Source organism: Pinus tabuliformis, chromosome 9 (genome assembly GCF_031772625.1).
Source record: "Pinus tabuliformis cultivar Carrire ecotype Pingquan chromosome 9, CPIR1, whole genome shotgun sequence".
Taxonomy (NCBI): domain Eukaryota; kingdom Viridiplantae; phylum Streptophyta; class Pinopsida; order Pinales; family Pinaceae; genus Pinus; species Pinus tabuliformis.
Window position 1 is genome coordinate 395594274 of NC_142307.1, and position 13081 is coordinate 395607354.

General features: G+C 40.9%; 1 protein-coding gene across 2 annotated transcripts in view; it reads left to right on the top strand.

Moving 5' to 3' along the window:
- The first annotated feature begins 579 nt into the window (after nt 1–579).
- The window catches only part of LOC149148808 (transcription initiation factor TFIID subunit 12b-like), a 154795-nt gene continuing 142293 nt past the window's right edge, over nt 580–13081 (top strand). The window contains exon 1 of one of the 2 annotated variants that reach the window (XM_089445666.1): nt 580–1511. In XM_089445666.1, coding sequence (XP_089301792.1) covers nt 855–1511 — 657 coding nt within the window. In that variant the 5' untranslated portion in view covers nt 580–854. The remainder of the gene's footprint in view (nt 1512–13081) is intronic. The other variant, XM_089445664.1, reaches the window with a different exon arrangement.

Sequence of the window (13081 nt, forward strand, 5' to 3'; positions counted from 1 at the left end):
GGATAACCCCCAAAGAAGAGTGAAAAGAAAGAATTTGTATCTTTTGCAAAGACAAGAGCGGTTGAAACCGAGTGGCACTTCATCATGGAATCTCCAACTTATGAGGATATTCATAATCAGTTTGAAAATGGTCTAAAAATCCACTGTTTAAATGCTGTTTGAAGAAACGAAGCTTCACAAAACTGTGAATTTCTTGATAAAAATTTATGACAACAAAAACTATTCTTTAAAGAAACCTGAAAATGTGATGTCTGGTCCAATGTGGAGTTTAGGTCCCTTAGACGTCATTAAAATTGATCTAATATAATATAATCTAATCTTTACCCATTAGGAAAATCTAACAATAAATTGATAAAAGTGGAACGACGGTATACCACCGCTTATAAACAAGCGAAATATTACAATACAATAGAATCGCAGCGAATATATACTACCGGGATAGCCCTCGAGCTACTATAAATTTATAAATCGAATATATACTACCGGGATAGCCCTCGAGCTACTATAAATTTATAATCGAATATATACTACCGGGATAGCCCTCGAGCTACTATAAATTTATAAATACAAAGACAAGACCTCCTCAAAAGAGACAAGTCTTGCGAAACTTTGAATATTGCTCTGATCCGTTAAAAGGTTAAAAAATATATTTATGCACTCCGGAGTGCATCGGTTGACTAGGCTTTGTCTTCCCTTTTCTCCGAGTTCAATCAGCCAAGCAAAGCTTTCAAAACTCGAAGAAATGGCGGAGAGGCCGTCGCTATTTGCTTATACGGCTTGTACTTTCGCAAGGTGAGGGAAATGGGTGGAATTCTGTAACAGATTCGGCGAAACCCGTATTGAATCGAATAAAAATGAGTGGAGAATCCCCAGCACAGAACATGTTAAACCAAGGAGGAGGAGGAGTTCACGGGAGCAGCGGCAATATTGGTGCAACAACTACTACCACCTCTGCATTGGGCTCCATGGGCTCCATGATGCCCAATTCAGTTGGTAGTCCAGCCGGGGCAGAACCCCAGCTTAACGCCACTCAGTTGCCCTCCAGTCAAGGGTCGGTGCCCCAAAATACAGGGCAGGTGTCCCAAAACTTAGGGACAAGTGTTCCTAATTACCTAGGACACACACAGATTTTAGGTCAACAGAAGCCAGGGATGGGAAGACAACAGCAGCAGCAACAGATGCTTGCTTGTCCTCCGTCTGCCCTACAAGCCCAGCAGAATTTGGGTTCCAATCCTAGCCAGTCCCCAACGGGTAGCCTCTCTTCCATGCATCGATCTTCTTCGGCGAATCGTCTTGGCCAGCTTCCGTATACTTCATCTGCAGTGAGGCCTCCTCCACTTTATGGGCATGGCCAATTGCCCTTCAACCCTCATTTGCAGCATCAACAACAGCCACAAATGACAAGGTCAGGCATGATAGGACAGGGTCCAAGCCCTGGGCATCTCTCGATTCTTTCTGGCCAGTCTGGTCAGCTTTCTGGTTTTTCTCCCCAGTTCTTGCCTCAACAGCAGGTATCGTTCCTCATTCTCTCATAATTTAAATTTGAAAATTTTTCTTTCCAAATCTGATATTAATACTTGACATTTATTCATTGCATGGCAGTACCAAGTGGTAAAATTACACTAGCACAGGCTCATTTAAACTAGGGTCCGATATGCATCTCCACGTTGCATATCTCTAATTCTAATACTTAACCCAAGATATGCATCCTCGATCATCTCATCCTCGACCTATTCAATCTTGAGGTGCATACTAAACCAGGTTTTAGGTAGGCTTTTGCTAGTTACCGTATTCGATGCACCTCTTCTAGATTTATTGCACCATTATACACACAGAATGTCCTCAATCCTATCCCTACCCCCACCCTCAGCCCCACCCCGGTCCCCAACCCCAACTGTAGATACCTCACTTTTCTCTGGATTAGTTGTCCAGGTCAGTATTAATTCCATCACTTATACACCAGAAATTTCAGTTGTTCAAAAACTACTGGGAAGTTTACTGGTTTTATCTTTTGTGCCTCCACCTCCTTTATACTCAACCGTGACAGAAACAACAAATATAGAATGCCCGTAAGCAGGGTGAGAGAAAGGTCCAGATATTGGCCTCCAAACAATCATCGATCCATAACCTCATAAGTTATAACAACGTCACATAATAGTTTGAGGCTGAGCATAACGACCAGGGTGAATGAACAGCAAATTGGGGTCAGAGGACCCAGTATTTGCTTCCTTCCCTACCATTCTTGTTGTCTGGCCCAGTCATGGAACCTACATTTTCATTTCTATCCAACAACAAGTTCCCATCTGGTGGCACTTGATTGACACCACACTTTCCTCTAGCAATGAGCGGCAGTTAAATGTCTGCTTCCTAGATGAGCTATCCACCTTGCCAAAGTGTTCCAATAAGGGCAGGTCTTGAGCAACTCCTCTCCTATCTCTCGGAATTGTTCTTAGACCTCTTATTTTTTAGGAGATAGGCCGGGTACTTCTTATTTTGTTATGTTTACTAACCCTGCTCTCGATTCTTCCTCTCCTATTTCCCAGAGTTGTTGTTCGCCTAGACTTGTTAATGTTTTAGGAGATATGATAGGCAGTTCTTATTTTGTTGTTTTTACGGACCGTGCTCTTGACTCTTGATTTCCGTTGACCTTTCTTTGGTCATGAGTGGACACTGCTATAATTTCATTTTCATTTATGGCTCCGGTAGCCCCATTCCCTAGTTGAACTGTTCCTAGGATCCTATGACTTTCCTCCCTGTTGCTTACCATATTGTTGTTTAAATGGCGATGAAAAGCTAGAATGGAAAGATTAGAACAAAGCCTGGGACTTGTGGATGATGAGTAGTTCTTTTAAGAGGACGATAACATTAAGGAAGTCATTATGGAGGAGCTATTAAAATTTGGCTCCTTGCGAGATGTTTGGGTGAGGCGAGGGAATGTTTACAATCTAGCCCTGCATTCCGAATTATGACTATTTCTCCTGAAGCATGTATAATAGTTGAATAGATAATATTCACCATGACTGGGGAAGAAAGAAAGGAGGTTAAATCTGGCATGGTTAGGAGTTTTAAGGTTTTTGAGGAAGAAAGCCGGAAAGAGAATTACCACCTGTGGAGAGTGGAAAGAGAACTACCACCTCTCTTTCCGAAGGTTGTAGTTCTCTTTCTGACCCTCTTTCTCAGGCACCCCAAAATACCTAGCCATGCTGGCTTTAACCTCCATTCTTCTTGCACAACAATGCTAGATTTTCTCCATTCTTTCTATTCAGCTGTTGTAGATACTTCAGGAGAAATGATCATAAATCGAAATGTAGCCTAGGATGTAAGCAATCCCTCACCTCATCTGAACATCTCATGAGGAACCAAATTTTAATTGCTCCTGTGTGATGACTTCCTTAGAGTTGTCGTCCTCTGATAAAAGACTACTCCTTTTCTTACTATCCTAGTCTGCACATGGTTTGGGTTTGAGTTCAGGTTTGGCAACGATTAGGCTCGGTTCGAATTCAATTTTTCCAATGAGGTTTGGATGAGGTTCTCTGTTAGGTTCACTTCTCTCTCTCTCCTCTCTCTCTCTCTCTCTCTCTCTCTCTCTATATATATATATATATATATATATATATATATATATATATATATATATATATATATACATATACATATATGTTAGGTTCGCCTCTCTCTCTCTCTCTATATATATACATATATAGATATTAAAATTAGTATTATCGGAACCAGTGGAATTGACTGGTCCGACCTTTTTTTGGCCCAAAACCGTTCCGAACCGGAATAGGCTGGTTTGGTATCGAACCAACCTATTTCTTTGAACCAACGGGTTTAGGACCTATTCCGTGCAAAAAAGAAATTGCCTTTTTTCTTTTCTTTTTTTTGATATTTTAGTTGGTTGGCCCACTTCTTACTCTCCCCCAGGCTAGCCTAATATTCAAGCCTATGGCCGTCAACCTAATAATCAAGCCTATGTCCCTAGTATTGCTATGCAATATCCTTTTACTTAAATTGTTAACATTACTATGAAATGACTCAGGGTGTTTAAGAGTGGTTCCAACCTCATTGGATTTCATATGGAGAAAGTAGAATTTTAGATTTCACTCAAAATCCAGTAGACTTAACAATTTTTCAGGATTGGGGGGATTGCAATGTTTCCATTGGATTTTGTCATGTACGAGGGTATGGAACTAGTATTTAATAAATAGCACCGAGCCTTTTATGTACTTTGATATTAGTTGCATTGGTTGTCGAACTCCTCTATCATGACTCTATTAAAATTGTACCCATCACTCAAACAAAAGCTTGACATGACATGCTACGTTTTTTCTATCTTATTTTAATGCCTAAATGGTTATACTGATGGCGAAGACCCCAATATAGGCAATGATTTGATGATATATAGGCATTTGTTGTAGGATGATTTTTTTGGATGCTAGAGGCCACCTAGAGCCTATTTGTTAATGTATTTTCGGTTCAGAGATGGATTGGATTCGATGGTATTTTGGTTATGTACACCCTTGGCCATCTAGAGCCTATCTGTTAATGTATATTTGGTTTAGAGATGGATTTTTGCACTCGATGCTATTTTGGTTATGTGAACCCTTACATGTTATGTAAATGAGAACTTTTGCATATGTGTATAAATGGTTTGGATTCATATGGATGCAGTGTGCACGTGAATATATATGTTTTTCTTTAAGATGCACATGAATATATATGTTTTTCTTTAAAATATGAATATTTTGTGTTTTTGGTAAACTATTTTTTTTTTCTTCTGTTTTTTTACCAGTTCCGGTCTGGTTCTCGGTCCACAAGGTTTTTAAGTTCGATCACCATTTCGGTTCTGATAACATTGATTAAAATGAAATATAACATAAAATAGTAAGAAATCAATGGCGGCAATAAACTAAAAAATGTTATGATGGACTTGGAAATTGCAAGGATTGAGCTTGAGCTGGGATACGAGGTTACAAGCTTGAGCTGTGGACTTGGTCAACAACGATGAGGTTTAATGGACCTCGAAACACTTTAGGTTCACTGAATTTCGAACCTCAAGGCTGAAGTTTGAATCTTGTGAGATAGATCCTAGGGGCCACAAGTCCTAGTCTTTGTTCTGATTTATTCATTCTAGCTCTTTGTTGGTACTTAAACCGAATGTTTGTTCCTACAAGCAACCACTATATCGACACATACATTTTTATAGGAGCAATTTAACTATTTGATGTTTGGAATTTTTTGGCTGGAATCCAATGATACAATTTTTGACGAGATTGTGATTTTTCGTTATTTAAAATGTGTTTTTGAATGCATAAATGGATTCAACATCATGAAAAACTCATAGGGCACTTAGATTGTGTAGATTACACGGTGCAAACTTACGATTCCAACAAATCCCTGTCGGATTTTGGGCAAAATCAACAAGAAAACATGCCCAAAAAATGTTAAAACCTTGAATAATTAGGCTACACTATTTTCATATGTCCGCTGTTAGCATTTAGGATGGTTGTGGATATGAAAACCACAACTCCTGATCTTCTCTAATCATTTCTAGCGGCAGGCTGATGTATATTTGTCCAAATTGTAGATATTTCTGGATTTTATTATTATTACATTCATCCCTAACCATGGGGAGACTACTCGCTAGTCACTATTAATTTCTTGATACGTACATGAACATCTAATATGAAATATCTGTTGGAGAATCAAGTAGGGGCGGCTATTAAAACAATTCTCTTTATACTTGATAAAAGCTTGTGAATTTATGTTATCTTCTTGTTATTCTTTGTTAAATTCTTTTCATCAAACAATTATCAAGATCATAAACCATGAAGATCAAGAAAGACAATGGACACAAAATGTACTTTTACTTCTTAGCTTTGTTACTTATAATAATATGTGTGAATCATCAAACAACTACCAAAACAAGAAGAGCAAGGACACAGAATATAGGTTGCAAGCCAGGGCCAAAACCTCTCCACTTGAGAGGAAAGCCCGCAAATCTCTTCTCTTCCTTATAATTCTTCAATTGATGATTTCCAAGACCTTAAGATTGACTTCAGAGCCCTCCAAGACCAAGGCCAACCTCTTCGGATGATATACTAACCCTGATCCTTTCAAACCTAGTCAAATCTCTTCCAGTATCACTTCTTCGACCTCCAGTTGCAGAAATTTCGACCTCCACTACAGATTTGAAAATTCGTGCCCCTAGCAATTGCTTCTACCACGTGTGAGCTTCGATCTGCCTTTTGAGCCCTCCTTTGACCTTCGCTTGACCTACTTGTCTCCTTTTCTCCAAGATTGAACTTGAAGATAGAAACCCTAGGTCTTGCTGCATAAACCCTAATTCTCCTTATGCAGCAAGACCTAGGGTTTCTATCTTCAAGTTCGATCTTGAAGAAAATTGGCCCAAACACAAATCTCCTTCGTCCTTCTTCTTCGTTGCCTTCCTCTTCCTCTTCCTTCGCTAGAATGAGTGGTGAGTGGATGTGCTTCAAGTAGGATGAGTCCTCTTCTATTTATAGGCTCTTCAAGGGTGGACGTGGCTTCTCCTCTAGGTTGACTTGCCAACTACTAGGCTAACTTGGTCTTGGAGGGTATCTGGACACTTTTTAAGACAAAAATAATTTTTTTTACAAGTTACAATGTGCCCGATGGGGTCTTCAACTTATGACAATGAATCTTTTGACTTCATGACCTAGGACAAACCCTAGAAGCACTGAATGGGTGCTTGACGCATAACATAAAAGACCTTGAGCATGAAACCCATGCTCCAAAAATAATAATAATATATTTTTTGTTTTTCATTTTACAGTTTACAAGAACCAGAAGTACATTTCATCTATATAAAGACCGAACCTAGTTACGCATTTTTCAACACTCCCTCTTAACTAGGGAGGTCTTCATACGTGGTACATGGACATTCTCAATCTGAAGAGATCTCATAAGAAGTGTCGGATTGGTAACCCATTTGTCTAACATCATATCAACTAACATTGTCACATAGCAAGGCCTTGACTAACAACTCTATCTCTCCACAAGATCAGAGCACAATGTTAGTGAGATCAATGATTTATAGACACCATCATCATTGTCTCTCAAGGTGCATACTCGACCCAGGTATTCATTGAGTATGACCTTCTTTGGACTATTCTTGTCTTGGATAACTAGGCCTCAAAGAATATCGGTCCATGACTACTCTTATATTTGATGCCTTACCTCACCCTCAAAGAGTATCGAATGCTAGATGGTTACCCAATCCTCCATTTTGTCTTCCCAAGTCAAGACAAGAATGATGTGCTATCTCTCCCTCTTGTTGATTTTTAACGTACCTCGGACAAGTGGTTTCCCATTGGTTAGCCATTACCTAGGGAAAGGTGTACAAAATAATTCTTTTCCTAAGTGTGACTTTATAAAGTGAAAGAGACTTTATAAGTGGTAAAGTCAATGTTAAACTATAAAGTGAAAAGTGACTTTAGACATAAAGTACAATGTGGTTACTTTAATTAATAGGTGAGTTAAAAAACATAAAGTGAGAATTAAATGCACATTAAATTATAAAGTGATTTTTTGGGGGGTAAAATCCATATTGTTCGTACAGTGGCACGAAAATCTGTATAGTCAGTACAGAATCTGTATGGTACATCCCGTATAGTTTGTATTCGTACAATACATATTTTCAACTTCAAGTGGGCATGGAAATCGAGGCAAAATGGGCACGGTTTTCAAGGAGTTTTGGGTTGAAGAGATAAGCTTCATTTTGCTGTTTTGTTTTCTTTGCAAATGTATTTTTCCTGAACTTGAAAGATAAATAAATTTGAAGAGCTTTCTAACAGGTTTTCCCTAGAGAAGATTGAAGGGGTTTTGCCTGGGTCTAAGTTGACCAAAATCTTTGTGTATTTTTGTGTGTTGCTGGTCTGTTTATGTCCATATTTATTTTTAGCATGTGTTGACAGTGCCATGTGTTTTAATCTGAAAATTTCATTTTTAGAATTCTATATGTTGAATATTTGTCATGGGAAAGGGCATTTAACTAAATGGGAGTGATAACATGAAATTAAACCGGGTTGAGATTGCAAGAAACTTTTTAGTCATCAAATTTCAACATGGTATCAGAGCTACAGGCTGAAAAACTCAGTTTGGATAGCAAATTGATATTCTGAGACAGCAAGGTGAAGTTTCACACAGACTGAACTTTTGGGACATCAAGGTGTGCTGGAAAGTTCATTTCTCCATTTTCTTGGTTTTGTAAAATTTGGATAGCAGTCATATGGCCATGTTCTTAAGGATAGAGGACAAACTGGATGGGATATCCAACTATGCCGTTTGGAAGTACAAAATTTAGAAAGTATTTGAGGAGTCAACAATTTGCGACATAGTGTGGCAAGTGGTTGTATCGCCTACTGCTGCAAATGAACTTGCTGAATTCACAAAAAATAATGCAAAGGCAAAAAAGATTTTGATAGATAGTTTGAAGGCTCATGTGGTTCCTCAGGTGAGAGGAAACACATATGCATAGCAGATGTGGAAAACTCTAACCACTCTCTATCAGAGTACCAATGAGCGCAAGAAGATGGTACTCAAAGAACAATTGAAGAACATCAAGATGACAAAGGATGAAAGTGTAGTTCATTATCTTCGTAGGGTCAAATAGGTACGTGATGATTTGACTGCTATTGGTGAGGCAGTTGCACCCACAGAGTTAGTCAGGATAGTTGTAGCGGGACTTCCTAAGTCTTGGGAGGTCTTTGGAGATGTTGTTACCTCTAGGGAGAATCTTCCCAATTGGGACAGATTCTGGGATGATTGTGTGCAACATGAGATACGAAAGACTGGCAGTGGTGGGGTGAATATAGCAGATGAGGATGATTTAGCCTTGACAGCCAAGGGGAAGAACAAAGGGAAGGCCAAGAAAGGGGCCTCATCAGATGGGGCTAAGGGAAAGGAGAAGAAGAAGAAAGATATGAATATGTCCAAAGTCAAATTTTGGGCATGTCAGAAGATGAGACACTATGCTGCTATGTGTCCTAAGAGGAAGAACAAGGGGAAGAAGGGTACTACAGTTTCAAAAGAGGTGGAGCAGTTTGCTTCACAGTTTGACACGGACTTTGCATTTATTACTTCTACATCTAGTAGGAGTACATCATCCGATGTGTGGTACATAGATAGCGGGGCTTCCTGCCGTATGATAGGTGCATGAGAGTACTTTTCAGAGCTTGCTGAGAGGGCACTTGATATTGAGATTGTACTAGGAGATGACCGCACTATGAGAGCCGTTGGTGCGGGGACTGTGACTTTTGAGAGGGAGTCTTTGCCTCCTTTTTGTGACCTTTAAGAGGGAGTCTTTGCCTCCTTTGAAGGTCATGGATGTTTTGCATGTTCCGGGGATGAAAAGAACTTGATTTCAGTGTCTCAGGAGGGCAGGTATTGATGCATCCTAGGGGAGCTTCTATCACTTCGGCCAAAGTGATTGGAGTCCGCTCTGGGAAACTATACAAGTTCAATTCTCAGTTGGCATGAACATTGGTGAGTAGCACATCTGGTAGCACTCACACTGGTACCACTAGTAGTAGAGACTTGTGCGAGTTATGGCACCGGAGGATGGCGCATATGCATCATGGAGCTTTGAGAGTACTGAGGGAGATCACAACTAGAGTTCCTGATTTTAGTGTCGAGCATTATGAGGTTTGCAGAGGGTGTGCTTTGGGAAAGTACACCAAGTTACCATTCCCAACGAGCGACAACAGATGTACAGGTATAATAGACTTTTTTCATACTGATGTTAGTGGTTGTATGTCTCATGTGTCTTTGGGTGGTTATGAGTATTATGTTATATACATTGATGACTACTCTAGGAGGACTTGGATATATTTCCTAAAGGTCAAGGGTGAGGTCTTTAGTCGCTTTAAAGAGTTCAAAGCTCTTGTGGAAATGCAGACAAGTAGGAAGATTCGGGTCTTGATGTCAGAGAATGGTGGCGAGTACACCAATGGTGGGTTTTCTGACTTCTATGTAGAGGAGGGCATTAGGAGAGAGTTCACGGTTCCTTACAACCCCCAACAGAATGGGGTGTCTGAAAGGAAGAACAAAGCTATTGTTGGGGTTGCTAGAGCGATGATTCATGATCAGGGGTTGCCTTTGTTTTTGTGGGCTGAGGCCCACAATACTGTTGTTTATCTTTAGAATAGGAGTCCTCATAGAGTATTGAGGAATATGACTTTGGAGGAGGATTTCACTGGAGAGAAGCCTCATGTGGGGCATCTTCGTATCTTTGGATATCTCACATATTCTTATATCCCCAAGGAGCGGAGGACGACGCTAGAACCCATGGCAGAGAAGGGTATCTTTATGGGTTACAGTGAGACTTCGAAGGCCTATTGGATCTTCATTCCTTCTAAATCGAAGAGTGGTGATTAGGAGGGATGTGAAGTTTGAGGAGGAGAGGGCTTATCAGAATCACGGGAGTATGATGAGAGAGTCACAAACGTCTCCTCGGCAGGGAGGTCAGGTACAGGGAGTAGGACCTCGGGGTTCTGGATCAACTGGTACAAGAGTTACTTCAGTGTCAGTGACATTTGGGGCACCAGTGGCGAGTTCACCGAGCACTGCTTTAGGGAGTCCACTGGTACAGAGTTCTAATGGTACTTCAGTTGACACAGGCACAGGTGTTGGTATAGGTTCTTTGAGGACAGGTGCTGGTACAGGCACACCAGGGTCAGTTGGCAGACCTTCGGGTTCACCAGACTGGGGGGCAGAGTATGAGGTTCCCTATGGGGAAGCTTCTTCAGGGAAGAGGAGGCCCAAGTGGCTTCTGTTGATTTGGGGTAGCATCGGATGTGCTCTAGCCATGAAAATTGGTGGAGAGGCTAAGGCACATGAGATCTCCAATACCCAAAAAGGGTTTGGGCAGATTCTAAACAGTTTGGGAGATATTAAAATAATTAATATTTTTAATGGAGTCCCTAAGTCTAAACTTAGGGAAAATAAAATATTAATGTGAATTAATATAAAATTGTGTTAGAATGGTCCAAAAGTCATGGATCAAGCTAGATCTAATCTTAGCCGTTGATTAGAGACCTAATCTCGACCGTTGATTTGTCAACAAGAAAAGTATAAGAGGAGGTTTGAGGGTCACTTGGAGAACACACCAAGAGATCAAGATTTCGACTTTCTGGGGTTGGGATTGCTGAGAAAATTGAGAGAGTGATTAGAGTTGCAGCTGAGGGGCAGTGAATACAGAAGCAGAGAGGCAGAGATAGCACCGGGAGGATCAACACAGTAGCCGAGAGAGGGACGCAGAAGCAGCTAAGGGTTCACGTAGAGGCAGCCAAGAGTTGCGCAGTGCCTCAGAGGGCTAGCGTGGGTGACGCAGAGGGCCAGAGCACTGATGCAGTGCATCCAAAGGCTGATGCAGGCCAAGCCAGGGTGACGCTGGGCTAACACTGGGCTAGAGAGAGGCTGACGCAGTCCCTAGAGGCTGACGCTGGGGTTTTGTGGGGCAGATTGGAGCTGTGGAGCTGCCGGAGTGTTTATACAGGGTTTCAACCAGAATATCTACTTCCTAGAAGAGAGGTACTACTGCCGAGAGTTTTCTCTGTTGGGTATACCAGATTTGGCACCCAAATTGTATTATGAAACTGCTTAATAAATCAAACCCTCAGATAGCTGCACCAGTTTTCCCGCATTGGGTTTTTCCGGGGACATTAGTCCAAAAATAACGGTGTCAGTTGTGTGCTTGTTTCTATTTCATTCAATTGATGATTTGTAATGTGTTGAGCATGTACTTGTATTTATTTCCAGTATTTACATGGTAAATAACTTGTTAATTAACAGAACAAGTAAGTAGGAATAAATCAGTAAAGTGCATGAAGGGTTTCTAACATGTCAGACTTAGAAATTCCAACAGCTTCAAGACACCTTGAAGGAAGCAGAGTCCGTTGGTCCTTCGAAGAGGGTGAACAGGGAGAGTGTGCCACCTGAGCGGTTTTGCAGTTATGTAGCCAAGGTTACTAGCATTGTTGGCTATGAGTCTACTAACTATGAGGAGGTTGTCAGCCAGGAGGTATGGAGAGAGGCTATGGTGGAGTATGCCTCTATCATTAAGAACAATGTCCGGGAAGTGGTGCCTAGGCCCGAGGGAAAATCAGTTGTGACTACCAGGTGGCTCTACAAGATCAAGCATGCTGCAGATGGTAGCATTGAGAAGTTCAAGGTGAGGTTTGTGGCTAGAGGGTTCTCACAGACAATGTTTTGAAACTCCGACTTCGACTCTGACTCGGCCGAGGGTTGACTCTGACTCGGTATTGACTCGGTCAACTCGATTTCAATGACTCGGTTGTTGTAACAAATACATTAAATATTTTTTTTTATTAAAAAAACATAATTTTAAAGATTTTCATTCACGTTTCCAAACACATAGCATTTGAATATAGATAGAAGACAACATATGATCAAAGTAGGCTGACGAATATATCCATTATATCAAAATGGCACCCCGTGCACTGTCCAATACATACATGATGATGATATAGAGATCAAAACAAAAACACAACCAAGGAGGCTAGAAATGGCGTTATCCTCCAAAATAGATTGTAAGTCATCAAGGAACTAATACAAGGGTCCAAGAGTGTTCCTCACTCCAAGAAAGTCCCAAAGTGCATGTACATCTTCAAAAGGTGCATCCTCCACCATGATGTCATCTAGGAGAGACTCGATGTCACCCTTTTCAAGCATTTGAGTGACATGGCACTCCTAAGGGTAAGCACTGGCATCAAAGAGGTATGTGTTAGCCCTCCTAAGTCATCTCAATGATAACTATCCTCATCTGTGCTTTGGAAGAAGGCACCATCCACCAAAACAGGGTCAAGGCCAGCCAGGGGGCATCTTCAGTCCATTTGGGCATATCATCAAATAGTCCAACGTCCAAGCTTTTAAGTTTAGTGTTTTAGCATTTGGAGGCTCATCAAGGGGTGTAGCATCATGTGGAATCAACTCAAGGCTTGATGCTCATCTTTGGAGGGCCAAGGTTGGGTCCACAAAGTTAGGTTTGCTTTAAGAAAGGGGCAAAAAACCTATTGGATGG